A 16797-nucleotide genomic window follows, 5' to 3' on the forward strand; every position below is an offset into this window, starting at 1 on the left:
ACTTCTCCAACTTTCCTATCTAACGAATAATTCTCGGTTGAAGTAATTAACAACCAAAATAAACAAAACCAATCATCATCATATACGGTACCAGTTATCAGTATTGTTTTAAGGTAAAGGTATGGTAAAAATTGTATATACTTATATTTTGAATAACAAACTTACGCAAGCAAGTATCATCGTTTTTCGGTAGGCCGGAATTTTTCTTATTACTGGATTTCCCATTAGATTCAAAACTCTCAATCCTGGCATTCTACCAACAACCTCTACAATTAAAGGATCGTCGACATGATTATTTGATAAGTCAAGTACTGAAAGTTCCAATAGCTTCTCTAGATGTTCAAAATCTTCTAGTTTTTCGACAAAATTATGTGACATATTTAGTGTATGTAAGCATTTAATACAATCTAAAAAAATTTAAAATCGTATGAAATTGTTGTTTTTTATTAAAAAAAAATATTTCTTAGCTTGAAGTCAAAACACCAAACTAAATATTTTTAAATTTTTAATTATGCATTTGTGGTTAATTCCTAAATAATGTTAGATAAAACTAATAGTATGAATAAAATTAGATTAAACGTTCCATACGAAAATAATCTAATTTCAAAAATATGTAAGTAAAAAAGAAGCGCTACAAATATAACAAACGATTACATAATATGGACCTACAAGAATATCCTTAGAACGGATGGATAGTCGATTCACTGAGCTTGGGAATATGTTGTTATCGGAAACATACAATGAGTTATTATCGGAAACATACAACGTTAAATTCCTATCACTCATTATTAATAGCTTAAACGAACTGACGGTTTTGTATACTTTAATTTGTTTAACTGTATTTAATTAAAAAAAGAAGAATACTAATGAAAAATGTAAAGGTATGTTTATTAATTTTAATTGAAAGCGTTATATTTGTAAATACTAATATATAAACGACTAAACAATTTCAAAAATGAGAATTTAAAAGTTTCATTGTTTGTTCCTAATTGATTGAGTTTTATTTTGTTGATAAACTGCATGCGAATAATTTTTGACTTTTTAGTTAGGTATAATTAATATTGACTATAAGAACGGTGCTTCATTGTATAGTAACTTCCAGTCACATCCATTGAATTTATCTAAATTAGTACATTTAAATTATTTATATAAGTAATTAGTCGACTCTGGGGTTGCCATTAAGAAGTCTTGTAACCTGACATGATAATATGATCTTGTGGGGCACTGTTCTGTGAGGTGTGTAATAGTTTGTAATTGTGCGTAGTCGGGAGTTGGATTCTGATTCTGTTCAGCATAGACTATGTGTTATATGCTAGATCGAATCCTGGTGATTTTTGGGTAATATAAGACATGTTGCTCTATTTTATGTAGTAATTTGTTGCACCGTTGTTAGTAATATTTTTTTTACTTATTTGTTAGAAAGTGATACTGTTACTATAATACTGTTATACTGGCCGATAACATCGAAGATTTGCAGATGATGCTAAATATATTAAATACAACTGGCAACCAATTTGGACTGAAGATCAACAGAAAGAAAACTAAATTTATAGTGATCACTAAAAAGAACATTCAACATATCGACCTGAATATTGAAGCCGAACGTATTGAAAGAGTACACAGATTTAAATATCTGGGATATACAGTAAATGATAAGTGGGACCCAGATGTAGAGATTAAGATCCGAATTGAAGTAGCAAGATCCAAATTCATCAAAATGAGAAAGCTCTTAAGCAACCGCCACCTAAGCGTTAACCTTCGATGGCACGCCACGAAATGCTATGTACTCTCTACGCTACTTCACGGAGTTGAAGGGTGGACGTTAACAGCAGCAACTATAAAGAAGTTAGCGGCTCTAGAAATGTGGCTGTATCGACGCATACTGAGAATACCTTGTACATACAGAGTGACCAACACAGAGGTATTAAGGCGAATGGGTAAAGAGGTGAAATTGTTAACAACTGTTAAAAGGAGGAAAGCGTCATACCTTGGCCATGTGTTCCGTAATGATAAGTACAGTCTGCTACAGCTTATCGTGGAAGGCAAGATTTAAGGTAGAAGAGGTTTGGGCAGAAAGAAGAAATCCTGGCTGAGAAACTTGAGAGAATGGTTTCAAGTACCAGAAGCTGCGAACGTAATACATGCGGCACAAAAGAGAGAAACCTATCGTTTGATAGTCGCCAACCTTCGGTAGAAGACGGCACATAAAGAAGTTAGAAAGTATTTCTCGAAATTTGGGTGGTGGAATTGTGGCTAAGAAATAGCAGCCACTGTGGGGTGTGTTGTTCAACTGAACATTTATTTTTTGTATATGTGGCCTGTTTAATCAGACTTCGAAGCAGTATTCCGGTACTCGAGAAGACAAGATCCAGGGCAGGTGATTGCAGAGTAGATGCCAATTCTCGAATGGTGTACCCACGGTGAAGTTTTTTATTTGCTTGTTAATTATTCATCCTGCAAGATTGTCATTATGGTGGAATCTAGAAACTTATTTTCGTCGCGTTTGGTTGCGTTGTATTTCATCTGTTTCTTCAAATGACCTATTTGTTGTCACAACGATCCAGTCATCGGTGTATCCAAACTTTCTCGATCAGTTTTCTGGCATACCCGCGATGTAAAGGCTAAATTGCAGAGAAGATAGGATGTAGTCCATTATTTAGTTTTATCAATCTGCCGATGTCGGTTCCCAACACCACTTTGGTCGTTCGGTCGTTCAGCATATTGTCGATTACTCAAACGGTGGATTTACATGGAATTATTCGGAGAAATCTTATATACCTTCTCTCCAAAGTACATCGTAAGCCGCTGTTGAGTCTATGAATGTGGCTGCAATTTTAAGTTTACTGTGAAATCATGCCTCAATAAAGGTGAAAAATAAAAGTGAAAGACATTGGTTTGCCTGTTCGACTGGAAGATATTATTTCAAGTAGTTTTGTGCTGATTAGGTATATTGTATATGAATCATTCTAATAACTTTAATTTCGCTGATAGTAGGTTTATTGGCTTGCAATTTAATGGTTGTCATTATTTTTGGATTGTCAGGATTTAATATGGCAAACATCTCTTTGTGCGTCGTGTTATTGCGCATCTATTCTCTTGCATGTTTGCCACTATTTATTAAGAATTCGGAGATGATATTGCCCTAACCCTGAGCTTTACTTTACTTTACATTTTTTAAAGTTAAAAGAGGTCAGAAAAAGTCGGTGTCAAAATTTGACTAACATAGCACAAAATTAATTACTAAATTTGCTGACTCAATGAATAATCAAATATAAGACAATTTTAATAAATTTTATATCTCCTGCGTATAATATTATAATACTTCAATATAGTATAATACTTATTATAATTACGCTTAAATATATGTGAAAGATATTAAGATTCAAATCTCATTGTATATGATTAAATTTAAATACAGCATAATTTGTTAGTGGTACAAATTTATTAACTTTTTCTGATAAAACATTCTTTATTGAAAAACGTCACAAGTATTCCAGTGTTGAGATACGAATATTATTTACTTACTTTATTTTAAGATTATTAAATCAATACTCACCTAGATTTTCAATTTTCTTTATTTGGTTGTAAGAAATATTTATTGTATCAAGTAAAGGACATGATTCTAGATTTTCAATTTTCTTGATCAGATTATAATGTAGAAAAAGACTTCTTAACTCGCTTTGGTTATCTAGGCCACTTATTTTACTAATACCATTATTTTCTAGCCATAGGCATTTTAACCCCGTATACTCTTCCAAATTCTCTATGTACGAAAAACCTTTGAAATGTAAATACAAGACATCATTTAAATAGGGTGTTCTGTACAGTTTTTGCTCTTTGCAGTGTTTTAAAAGGTACTCTTTTGTCATTCTACAATATATTTTACTGTTAAAACTCTCATAAATTACTTATCGCTATGGGATATAAGTACGTAATTGAAAAAAATTAAGGAATATACCTTGGACCCTTGCACAGTTCATCAAGGACGGAATTTCCTCTGTACTGTTCCTTTTTGGACATTTCTTTATTTCCTGTAGGAATTTCTTTTATAATAGACATTTTTAATCGTTCAAAATTCTAGTTTTATTGACAAAACATTAGTTTTGTTACCGCGACTACGATTTTAAAATTTATGTTGGTAGATATGAACCACAAAATATGACCCTAATTTTTAAGTTGGTACAAGCAGGTACAAACCAATCAGAATTTGGAATTTATTTCAAATTATTTGACATTGAAAACGAATAAATAAAAATAAAACTGCCAGTTCTGATTGTTCTGAATTAATCAATAATACAATTTTAAAATAATTATTGCAAGCATTCATGCATTGAGATTAGTAATAGTTTATTAGTATTGTAATACATTAATAACAATGCCTTGTGAGATGATTACACTCCAACTTGGCCAATGCGGCAACCAAAGTACGTTTTTCATAGTTTTTAGGTTAACTTTATTTACTTATATTTCTTTGCAGTTGGTTTTGAGTTTTGGAAAAGATTATGTGCAGAACACGGAATAAATCCTGAAGGAATACTTGAAGATTATGCTACAGAAAGTAAGTAAGCTATCCATTTATGTGGATTGTCTTAACATATAAACCCTTTACAATAAAACTGATTTTATTGACAGTAGAACTTATAACTATATGTTTCTTTGGGTAATCATAAATCAGTTTATTCCGATACTAATCTTGGATTAGTACTATTTATATAGTACTAATTCAAGGATACTATTTAATTTTTATGATGGTGCAATTTATTTATTTTTTTTTTTTTTCACCCTTGTATGTGAATAAATTGACAACTAAACAGACTGTTGGCATATTTCAACAACTGCCAATCTTAAATCTAAAAGATGATAAAAGTTTTTTTCTTCTATGAGAACAGTTGAAGTTTTTTATCTATATTATTTCAGGTGTTTGATTTCTTGATCCCAGAAAGTGTCAGTCCCAAAAAGGTCTTTCAGAGACTCTAGCCCTTTCAATTTTAAGTGCCTGTAATTGTTGTCCATTGCTCTTTTCAAATTAGAAATTTTAGTGGTCAATCAGAACTTTCAAATAGAGTATCAAATTATTTTAGGATAAAAAATATGCAAAGGAATATCTATTGTTAGAAAAAGAAGAAAAACAAAGAGTTCATTATCAAAATTTAATTATAAATTATTCTGTATTACTTATTGTTTGAAATCATTGTCAACTCATAATGGATGATATATCTTAAGGGAACTTTATACATTTTAGAATTTTACATTTAATTGTTTGTATACTTGAAATTAGACATATTTCAAAAATAAACTGAAGTAAAATGAAAACTTGTAAGGTGTAAGATCACAGAAACATTTAAAAACTATTAATGGCAATCAATCTGATAATGATAAAAGATAGGATGTTGTCTATTTGCTTAGCATGGGAATAGTCAGAAACCTACGAAACAAAAATTTCTACCTCACACTATTAACAGCTCAAATAAACTTAGATATATTCAATGAAGAGGCATTTGACTTATTAATTCCACTGTAATCTTTTCAGATCTATTGTGGTCTTCTAATCCTATCTTACATTCGCTAACCTGATCCTTTTTAAAATGTCTAATAGCTTCGGGACTGAACCCTCTATGTAGCTCTTTACCAGTGGCTTTTCCTCGCCTAATGTAAAAAAGTGCACATTTGTCAGGCAGTCACACTGACACAAAATGCACTCTGCTGTTTCTTTCTCTAGGTGACAGAATATGCATAAATCATCACCTGCTAATCCCTTCATGGCCTTGTTTGGTCATTTCATCTCTTTTTTCATTTCCCTTATCATCTCTTGCTATATTGTCAAAGCTATATCTCGTAGCTGTAGTTGGAGGTCACGTCAATTCTTCAAATTAATTTACTTGTATGTAAATATTGCATTTATTTGGCTCTGTGAATTTAATTTGAAAAAATAAAATGCCTCAATGTTGTGTTGTACCTTTGTGCTCATCGAGAACATCAGGACACAGGTTTCCTAAAGATATTGTGATGAGAAAAAAGTGGATTCTAACAATAAGAAGGGATAAATATGTGCCGACAATAAATGCATGTATCTGCAATAAACATTTTGTTGAAACAGATTACATATTGCCCCTGGATTCGACTTTAAAAAATCGTAAGTTGTTTATTTGTTAAAATACTTATGTTTTTCTGGAATATTTAGTTGCAGCTATATTTAGGTACTAAGAATATAACAGGGAAAATCCTGTAGTGGGCTGTATGCCATAGGTATAACATATTAAAATGAAGTAAAGACTTCTGTTGTATGTTTTTATATTAAATTAATCTAATATACTAACATACAAAAGAAGTCTTAATTTCATTAAATTATTATTTACCTAGTACCATTATTATAACCTCAACTTTTTTGTAAACAATTTCTTTGTTTATTTTACAGCGAAGCCTAGGCTCAAGAAGGGTGTTATACCAAGCCAATTTAGCTGGACTGAAAAGAAACGAGAATCAGCCAAGCAGAGAAATTAACACATGATAAAACGTGCAGTCAGAAAAGAATCATTACATTTATAATCCATCAGTTCGTCGAACCCAATCCCAACAGAACCTTGCAATGAGGTTGAAATAGAGTCAATACCAATGGAGATAGACGACCATGAAGATCAACCTAGAGATAAATGTGATGCATCAACCACCTCCACTTAACTCATTTTGTATTGCGAATTTGCAATGTGAGTCTAAGTTGGAAGAACACAAATTTTATACTGGGTTCGATAGCTCTGAACATTTTTGGCTCGTTTTTAATATCTTGGGTCCCGCAGTGAACCATCTGTTATATTATCCAACGGGATCTAAAATGAGTGTACATATATTAACTCTTACGGGTTTTTACTTACGGTTGTTAAGTTAAGGCGAAATATGATCAATAAAGAACTTTCATTTAAATTTGATATAAGTGAGGCATTAGTTAGCTGTATATTTATTACTTGGATTAACTTTCTGTATTATCAATTTAGAGAACTTAATATCTGGGTACCACTTAACATAGCTAAAGAAAATGCTAACTTCAAAGACCAGTCATCATAGATTGTACTGAGGTGAATATAGATCAACCTAAAATGCCGGTATCACAGCAACTTACTTACTCAACATATAAATCATGTAATACACTAAAAGTTTTAGTTAGCATCTCGAGTACAGGAAGCATATCTTTTGTTTCTGATAGTTATGGAGCTTCCATTAGTGATAGATGCTTGTTTGAAAAGTGTGGTCTGTCTAATTTACTTAAAAAAAATGACATAGTATTAGCAGATCAAGGTTTTCAGATCCAAGACATTTTAGCATCCAAAGATGTGATTGTAAATATGCCAGAATTTTTAAAAAATAAATCTGGCAAGCTTGAGCCTCACCAGCTTTGTCACTCAAAAAAAATTTCATCCAATAGAATACATATTGAGAGAGTAATTGGTTTGGGCAAAACATATAAGATATTGAAGTATTTGTCGAGCGATTTAGTATCATTGGAAAGTCGAATAATATTTGTATGTTTTATGTTAGCAAATTTTCGTACCACACATAAAACACATTAAGATAGGATGTCTGAGGTGGGTAGGCCATGTAATGCGGATGGAGGAAACCGACCCAGCTAGAAAAACGCTCCTTGATAGACCTATTCGTCAAAGAAGAAGAGGAAGACCCAGAACAAGATTCCTAGATAACATAGATCAAGATATGAGAAATATGGAAATACATGCTTGGCGGAGGAAGGCGATGGATACGGACGACTGGAAAAAAATTCTTGGGGAGGCTAGGACCCACACAGGGTTGTAAAGCCAAAATGATGATGATGAATTTTCGTACCAACATAATGGACAAAAATTAATAAAACAGAAATACTAATTATTTGTCTTTTATTTTTTTATGCAGATCATGTACATTGTTTATAAGTATGCTTTATGTTAGCAAATATTCGTAGCAACATATTAAATAAAAATTTATAAAACAAAAACTATTTATTTGTCTTTTATTTTGTTATACAGATAATATACTTTAATGTTGTCCTAAAGCTATTTCTTCCTGACATGTTATGTGATTTACTGTATTAATTGGGAAATGAGCCACAATTTAAGTTGGAAATTAATTTTATTGATGTTTCGACTTTTACTTTTGTTTATTTTGCTTAGTAAAAAGTTTCTTCCAATTATTTAATAACAATTCTTCTAATAGCTATTAGAAAAATTTTTTACAAAGCAATATGTCAACAAAATTTGTTTATTTATTAATATTTTGTATGTCAATAAAATTAATTTCCAACTTAAATTGTGACTCATTTCACAATTAATATAGTGAATTATCTACATTATTTATAAATGTATTTATAAAGTAAGTGAAAGATTTGGACTACAAGTAAACATACAAAAACTAAATTTATAGTCATCAGCAAAAATAAAATTAGAGACTTCCAACTGCTTATCAAGAATGCACCAGTGGACCAAATAAAACAGCATCTTGGAACAATAGTAAATGAAGAATGGGATTACTCACAAGAAGAAAAATAGAATAATATTACAATAGAGTAGTATAGTACAATATAATAGTACAATAGAATAGAGAAGGCTAGAATATAAGGCAGAGTATAAAAGCCACAACCTTAATCTGGAGATAAAAGTAAGGCTCCTATGATGTTATATCTTCTCAATATTATACTACAGAGTTCAATCCTGGACACTCACTAAAGCAATGAAGAAAAAACTTAAAGCCTTTGATATGTGGCTATACAGAAGAATCCTGAGAATATCATGGACATACAAGATAACCACGAGACCGTACTATGAAGGATGAAAAAAGAAAGAGAAGTGATGTATACAATTAATAATAATAATTATGACCAGAATAAAGTAATACCAGTTAATAAAATAATTATAGCCAATATTTGAAATGAACAGGCACCAAAAGAAGAAAGATTTATAAATAATATTTTTCGGCCAAGGCTGGAACCATATATTTGTTGAAAAACTCTTTAGCTTTTGGGATGATTTCATTGTGAATTAAATCATTATTTCTACTTACAGAAATACATTTCATATCTTTTGTTGTCCATACTACAAAGTCACAGAACTCACGACCAATAACTAACATCTGAGTTTGAACTTGATAATAATAATTGGAATTTGATTTTAAACACAATTGATTATCCTTCATTTCCAAATATGGCAAACTATCACAACTAATTATGGAATTTTTTATTGAATATGGACACTTTACTTCTAACACAGTTAGTGATGCAACAAGTCCATCAGGAGAAGCAGCTAAAAAGGGATGGTCCAATGAAATAAAAAGTCCACATCTAGTGACATGATTAGTAGTTGCCTCCTCATAGGCACGAATGGCTGTTTTTCACATTTTTTGCCCCAATCTGTTGCACTGGAGTGAAAAGATTTTTGTTCTATAATTAATTTCACAAAGGATTCTATATTTCTCCTGTGTGTCATGTGAACAACAGTGCCAACGTGAGATGCAGTTAATCGCATTGATCTTTGTTGGAACCAGGTGGCAGAATTACCCTGACCTCTTGTAGCTTTTTCGATGGACTTAATCTCTTTTACTGATACATGAATGTGTTTGTATATCATTTGTTGCATGACTGAAATTGATAAATAATCATGATCATGAGCAATACCTGAAACAGATGCTGCACTAAAAGATCCATTAATACACAAACTTCTCTTTTTACTTGACGTGTAATTTATGACCTGATTTCTTACATTGTCATTAAAATCAGGCATATTTATATATTCTTGTGGTCTTGGATCATAGCATAAGTTGCTCTTCTGCTTTTTTGCACATTGTACTCTGGAACAGTAAAACTTATCTCTTCTGCTTTCTGTGGCGCTCCTTCTAGTCTGCTCTTTTTGGCATATGCCAAACTTATTTTTGGTCAGTGCAGGTATCTTTTATATATAATTTACCATGCTCTTTTAGATTTAATGGAGCATAGCACACAACAGCAACATGTTTGCACACAGCTCTATATCCCTTACCAGCAATGCATTCACATGATGCTTCAATAATACCTCCATCCATGGAAAGTACTAGTTTAACATAATAGGTAAGGGCTTTGGTCATTTCACTATTGACCTGTGCTCGGTAAAAATGATGCTCCTCTGTTTTTGATTCCACCACAGCTAATAAAAAATTATTTTTCACCATGCTGTAGCCTTTTCTGTGGACTGCAGCACACATACTCATTCCTTCGGCTAACTTATAACTACATAGAAAGTAGTTGTTTATGTCCACGATGTCTATTGGAGGAACTTCTGAAGACTTGTGAAATCCTCATTTGGTGGCCATAAAATATTTGATGTTAGTTCTCCAACGGAACAGTCCATAACGTCATCTCGAAAATCATTATTTCTATCATATGCAGCCAATCTGTAATAGAAAATAGAATACTTTACATTTATAACACATCTTAACATTTTTTATAATTTATAATGGAGAATATACAGTGACAATTCACAAAAATTTATTATCAGATCACACTACTCAAAGTCTAAGTTTTAATATAAATATGTAAATAAAGTACTGCTTTGTGCTTCAAAAGAATCTTTAGTGATTTTAATGAATATTTATGAGAATCGTGGTGCAAATTAGGTATGGAGTAGATTCAGATTCCATAATATATTTTGTACCTAAATCATTTTAATTGGAGTTTTCTCATTAAAAAATGTATCCTAACCAAAATAGCAATAGGTTGATGGAATGTAGGTATTATGTTACTACACAACAGGTAAAGACGTTGAAATACGTATAAGCGACTTGCCGCCGCCCTGCATCGAAATAAAAATCTAATACTGTCATTATGTTTTATTTTCTTTACTCTGTTTGGAGTACCAGAAACTGAATTCACTACGAATTTTGACCATGATGAACGGCTTGTGGAATGCATATTTTAGATTCCCTTGCCGACCAATTCATCAATCTGTTTGCGTTGCAAGTTGTAGAAAGCACAGTGGTAAAGATTTGAATTCAGTTTCGCCAGATAAGAAATCTTATGATTTCTCTTGTTGATATTAGATGGCGTTGTTACGTCTGTAAATAATTATTGTCCAAGACGGGATAGATTTTGTTTCGATTCAGAGCAGTGGCATATCTCTGATGAGACCTAAAGAGGTTGAAATACATATAAGTGGCTTGCCGCCGCCCTGCATCGAAATAAAAATCTACTACCGTCATTATGTATGAAACCTTTGATTTATTGTTTTAACTTACGCAGTTTTATTTTGGTAATAACTGTTTAGCCATTTTTTAGCCAACAAGTTCCAGCCATTTTTATTCTGTCAAAATATAACTAACTTCGCAAAAAAAATAATTACTAAATTCACTAGATAGTTGGGACTTGGATTAGCGCATCGACTGTATATACCTTTTTCTAATATAACATTCATTAATTTTATTTTGTAGGTATTGATAGGAAAGATGTATTTTTCTATCAAGCTGATGATGAGCACTACATTCCCAGAGCTGTCTTACTGGATTTAGAACCCAGAGTTATAAATACAATATTAAACTCACCTTATTCAAAGCTTTATAATCAGGAAAATGTATTTTTATCCAAAAATGGAGGAGGAGCTGGAAACAACTGGGCATCAGGTTTCTCACAAGGAGAAAAACTTAATGAAGAAATTTTTGATATTATTGATAGAGAAGCTGAAGGCAGTGACAGCTTAGAAGGGTTTGTTTTGTGCCACTCCATAGCTGGGGGTACAGGTTCAGGAATGGGTTCTAATATTTTGGAAAAGTTATCAGATAGGTTTCCCAAAAAGTTGGTTCAAACCTATAGCGTATTTCCAAATTTAGATGAAATTAGGTAAAATATTTACTCATTTTTTTTGTAGTTTTTGAATTCATATTTTAATTTAAAAAGTGCATATTTCAATATAAACAAATCAAATTAATATGAACTGTTACATAGCATATTAGCATCAATAACTCCACATTGATTTCTTAACTTACCTTACAATGTTATGTTCTGTCATAATTGATAAAGTAATTTTTACAAATTTTTTGATTTAGAATTGTTAGAGATATGGTTTGAAGTTTAAATAAATAGCGTATCATTTGTGAAGTCGATTTCGATGTAAATTCTTGAAAGAAAGTTACCTATTATTTGTCTGCAAAAGTTGCAAGACATTGTTTGCAAAATGGGAACTATTAACTTTAAAAAGTTTGTCTCTATCTGTTCAAATTTTTGAAAAAAGTTGAATACTAAAAAAAAATCAGGTTTTGATCCTGGTACCTCATAAAAATTTTGACTAGAATTTTATGATTTTTATTGATTTATAGTATTAATAAATTATGAATAAATTATAATAAATAACTTGAAAGTAATCCAGTAATTAATACATGACTTAATCTTAAATGTTCGAACTGTATATTAAATGTACAAATTCTTGTAGAACCTTGTTTATGCTTTCTTTACGAATTTCTTTACGAATTCTTGTTTTTAAGTTTCCAATATTTGCAGGTTTCGTTTTATAAACAACATTCTTTAAATGACCCCACATAAAATAATCCAAAGGATTGAGGTCTGGCGACCTCGCTGGCCATTCAATATGTCCACGTCTTCCAATCCACCTGTTTCGATTAGGTACCTTTCGAAAATTTCGATTAGGTACCTTCGAACATCTAAAGCATAATGCGGAGGCGCACCATCCTGTTGAAACCATAAACTTTTATCAAAACCTCCAAGATTAATTGTACTGGGGAATAAATTAACTAAAGTAGGTACGAGATACCCACTTAAAAACTGAAAGTATGCTGGCCTGTTTAAATTACCTTCTAAATAGTAGGGTCCAATGATTTTATTTCTTACAATGCCAGCCCATACGTTTATCTTTTGCGGGTATTGTGTATGATGTTCCCGCCAGTTGGAGTTTTCTTTTGCCCATTATCTACAATTTTGACGGTTGATCTCGCCATTTAATTTGAATGTAGCCCCATCAGAAAAAATAATATTTTGAACAAAGAGAGGGTTTCGGTGGCTGGTATCCATCATTATTTCGCAAAATTGTATTCTTTTATCTGGATCATCCTCGTTTAATTCCTGTACAACTGTGCATTTTACTTACTTTACTTACTTTTACGTACTTTGTGTACCGTTGTTTTGCAAACATCGAGATCACTACTAACCTTACGAACAGAAGTGTGCGCATTTCTTCAAAAGCAAGTATAACATCTAATGTTGTAACATAATTTACAGAGGGACGATCTGATGTGCGTGCATTTTCAACGCTACCAATTTCTCGAAATTTCTTTTCAATCTTACTTACTGTTGACTGCATGATGGGTATTTTTGGACATTTATCATTAAATAAATTACATACTTTCATCTGAGTTCGCGATTTGTCTCCATACCCAATCATCATGAGTATTTCAATTCTTTACTTTACACTCAAATTCATTTCTACTTAAAACTAGTTCTAAGCAATAATACAGAACATTTACGAATTAATATCATTATTGTACTACTTTATTGTTATTGAACGTATTGTTATCGGTATTGAAGTAGGCTACTTTTTTGCAATTGATAATAAATTATTTATTTTCTAAGCGCATATCTTCCAAATTATATCCATTAGACCCGAGTATTATACTTTTTTGAAATCAGCTCATTTTTATCGATCTAAAAATGTCCTAAAATACAGGGTGTTACATTTAAAAAAAGAGCCGATGACGTCATCACTGTAATGTGTATCACCGTGTATAATGAAATTTTATTGGAAAATATAAAACATTAAATTTAAAAATCGACATGTTTTAGATTTTTTAAAAAGGCTTTTCATTTAGGAAATATCGAATGTATTCCATACTTTACGGACACTGTATATATATATATATATATATATATATATATATATATATATATATATATATATATATATATATATATATATATATATATATATATAGTGTAAGCTCGTCGTTACACAACCTGTATATGCAGCTATTTATATCTATTCCATTTTTTTCAGTGATGTAGTAGTTCAACCTTACAATTCATTACTTACTTTAAAAAGATTAACTGAATCAGCTGATTCTGTTGTGGTATTGGACAATACAGCCCTTAATAGGATAGCTGCTGATCGTTTGAAGATACAGAATCCTACTTTTACACAGATTAATAGTTTAGTTAGTACCATTATGTCCGTCTCTACTACTACACTGAGGTATGTATCTTTGTTTTATTGCTTGTAATATCTTATGATACTATCATTTTGAACAATTTCTAAAAATGATATATACAATTGAGGATATAAAATGAATGGTTACATGTAATATAAGAAGGGATGATCCAATAGATAATAATCTTAGAGACAAACTAGAATAGACATGTAAAGAAATCAAAAGTATTTAATATTTCTACAATTAAAACAGATTTCAATATTAAAAACATGGTCAATTCCTGTCTAATGATAATTCTTATTAAAACTGTTTCATCCATCTTGTGTCTCTACAGCCCAATTCGAGCCCTGGCCTCTCATTTGTTACGGTCTGTAGTCATTTTCCACCACGATCGACTGCCAAGAAGATTTCTTGAATCCTCATCCACATTATCCTCTCATCGCTTTCTCGGTCTTCCAATAGGTCTCTTCGCCTGTATTCTTGCATTCACAGTTTTTTTAGAGGCCTGTTTTCTTTCATCCTGAATGTATGGCCTGTCCATTGAAGACTCGGTAGGCGAAAATACTGAGATATAGGTGGTTCTTTATATATATTATATATTTCATAATAGTAGATTCCCCACCTCTTGTTCTCATTTCTAGTTGAAACGTCGGTGGGCGTATTTTGGCCTTTAATTGTGGCTTATTCCCATTTAAATATAAATTAAAGATTTTTTAGTCAATACCCAAGTTCCACATCCATAACTCATTATCGGTCGGATTATGGTCTTGTAGATTCGCATCTTAGTTCTTTGATGTATGTCTCGTGATTTAAATATCTGGTTCATATCAAAGTATGCTGTATAGTTAAGTAGTCAAAGATTTGACTTCTAAACAAGCTGAATTTTGCTGAGAATGTCAATTTTTTGACTCCAAAAAAGATACAAAAAAGTTTTCCACTTTTACCCCAAGGCTTTCTCTTAGAACCCCCCTTGTAGGTGGGGAAAAAAACGAAAAAAATCGATTAACCCATAATCTGTACACCGTAGAAAAAATGTTTCAAATGTCGCTGAGATAATTTTGAACAAAAGTGTTTGTAAGCGCTTTTTGTTTAGAATGAATCGTTCTCTCAGAAACAACGCTTGAAGCGACCGATGATTTTCAATGTCAGGTACGCGCGCGAAATCAAATTTAAATACAATTTGTATCAACTCGACGGTAAAAGTTCGATATCTTTTGATAAGATTGTCCTTTTGACAAAGATCAAAATGCGGTTTAAAGTTAAAAAGTGCAGCTTTCTTATAAAATGTTTGTATATTCTTGGTAATGAAGTTAGTTTCTATAATGGTGTTAAATAAATAAACGCTTAGTGATTTTTACCATTCTTTACGATTCTCATGAGATCAATAACATTGATCACACTTCCATTGTCCGGTCACTATGGAATTTTTATTGTTAGAGCCCAATCTTCAAAAGCCATAGATCAATAACGTAGATCAATAATATTGATCACTTCCATCGACCGGTCACTATGGAATAAATTTTCAATAGTAGAATCCAGTTTTGAAAAATTATAGCCTGAAATATCGGTTTTGAGTTTTGACAATAAATATGAGGCTTTTGAAATATGCCCAAAAACGGTGAATTTAAACATTCACGTCACAAACAATCACACGTTACGGGAAGTGCTTCCACGAAAAGGGTATTGAGTGGAGTTTGTAGTTGAAGTTAAGCCGTTTCGTAAAACGTACTTGTTTAATCAAAAAGAAGTAGTTTTGAACGTTTTAGATCGTTTGTAATGTGAAAGTTTAAATTAAGCGTTTTTTAGGCATGGTTGATAAAACTCGACACCAAAATTTCAGGCTATAATTTTTCACTGGCATCTACTATTGAAAATTCATTCCATAGTGACCGGTCGATGGAAGTGATCCATATTATTGATCTGAAGAGAATCATAAAAAATGGTAAAAATCTCTAAACGTTTATTTATTTAACACCTTTATAGAAGCTGACTTCACTAGCGGAAAAATCCAAAAATTGCATACGATATCTGCTTTCTTCGCCTTTAAAACGCATTTTGATTTTTGTCGATAGGACCCTAATAAAAAGATATCGAATTTTTACAGTTGAGTTGATATAAGTTTTATTTAAAATTGATTTTGCGTGCGTACCTGACATTGAAAATCACCGGTCGGTTCAATCGTTGATTTTAAGAGAACGGTTCATTCTACCAAAAAAGTGCTAATAAATATTTTTGTTTAAAATTATCTTAGCTTCATTTTTTATTTGAAACATTTTTTTTTCTACGGCATACAGATTCTTGGTAAAACGATTTTTTCCGTTTTTCCTCCCCTACGTAGGCGGGTTTTAGGGGAAAACCGAGAAGTAAAAATGGTAAACTTTTTTGCATCTTTTTTGAGGTCCCAAATTGGCATTCTTAGCAAAATTTAACTTGTTCATATAATTTTTAGAGGTTCAGTGGCATTTTCGTCTCTGAGGACTGGAGTAGTATTATTGACTAGGATGATTCTTATGCTAAGCTCTGCATCGTCAAAGTTGTACATTGTGAGGTTGACTCCTAAATAGATAAAGCTATCTACTTTTTCTAAATTGTCAACTGTAAGGTAGGGTCGTTTTGCTCTCACCGATCTTTTTTGTATTT

The 16797-nt window shown here is 31.7% G+C and overlaps 2 protein-coding genes across 3 annotated transcripts in view; one reads left to right on the forward strand and one right to left on the reverse strand.

Moving 5' to 3' along the window:
• Positions 1-4100, reverse strand: part of dtr (defective transmitter release) — a 79002-nt gene extending 74902 nt beyond the window's left edge. For both annotated transcript variants that reach the window (XM_072523147.1, XM_072523146.1), the window contains exons 1-3: positions 3959-4100; positions 3557-3870; positions 166-407 (exon numbers count right to left, since the gene is read on the reverse strand). In XM_072523147.1, the coding sequence (XP_072379248.1) occupies positions 166-407; positions 3557-3870; positions 3959-4059 (657 nt within the window). In that variant the 5' untranslated portion in view covers positions 4060-4100. The remainder of the gene's footprint in view (positions 1-165; positions 408-3556; positions 3871-3958) is intronic.
• A 119-nt stretch (positions 4101-4219) lies between these two features.
• LOC140434699 (tubulin gamma-1 chain-like) overlaps positions 4220-16797 on the forward strand; it is a 59747-nt gene continuing 47169 nt past the window's right edge. Inside the window, exons 1-4 of the mRNA XM_072523148.1 lie at positions 4220-4424; positions 4478-4558; positions 11437-11842; positions 14007-14201. Of these exons, the coding sequence (XP_072379249.1) occupies positions 4376-4424; positions 4478-4558; positions 11437-11842; positions 14007-14201 (731 nt within the window). The 5' untranslated portion in view covers positions 4220-4375. The remainder of the gene's footprint in view (positions 4425-4477; positions 4559-11436; positions 11843-14006; positions 14202-16797) is intronic.

Source organism: Diabrotica undecimpunctata, chromosome 2, assembly GCF_040954645.1.
Source record: "Diabrotica undecimpunctata isolate CICGRU chromosome 2, icDiaUnde3, whole genome shotgun sequence".
Classification (NCBI taxonomy): domain Eukaryota; kingdom Metazoa; phylum Arthropoda; class Insecta; order Coleoptera; family Chrysomelidae; genus Diabrotica; species Diabrotica undecimpunctata.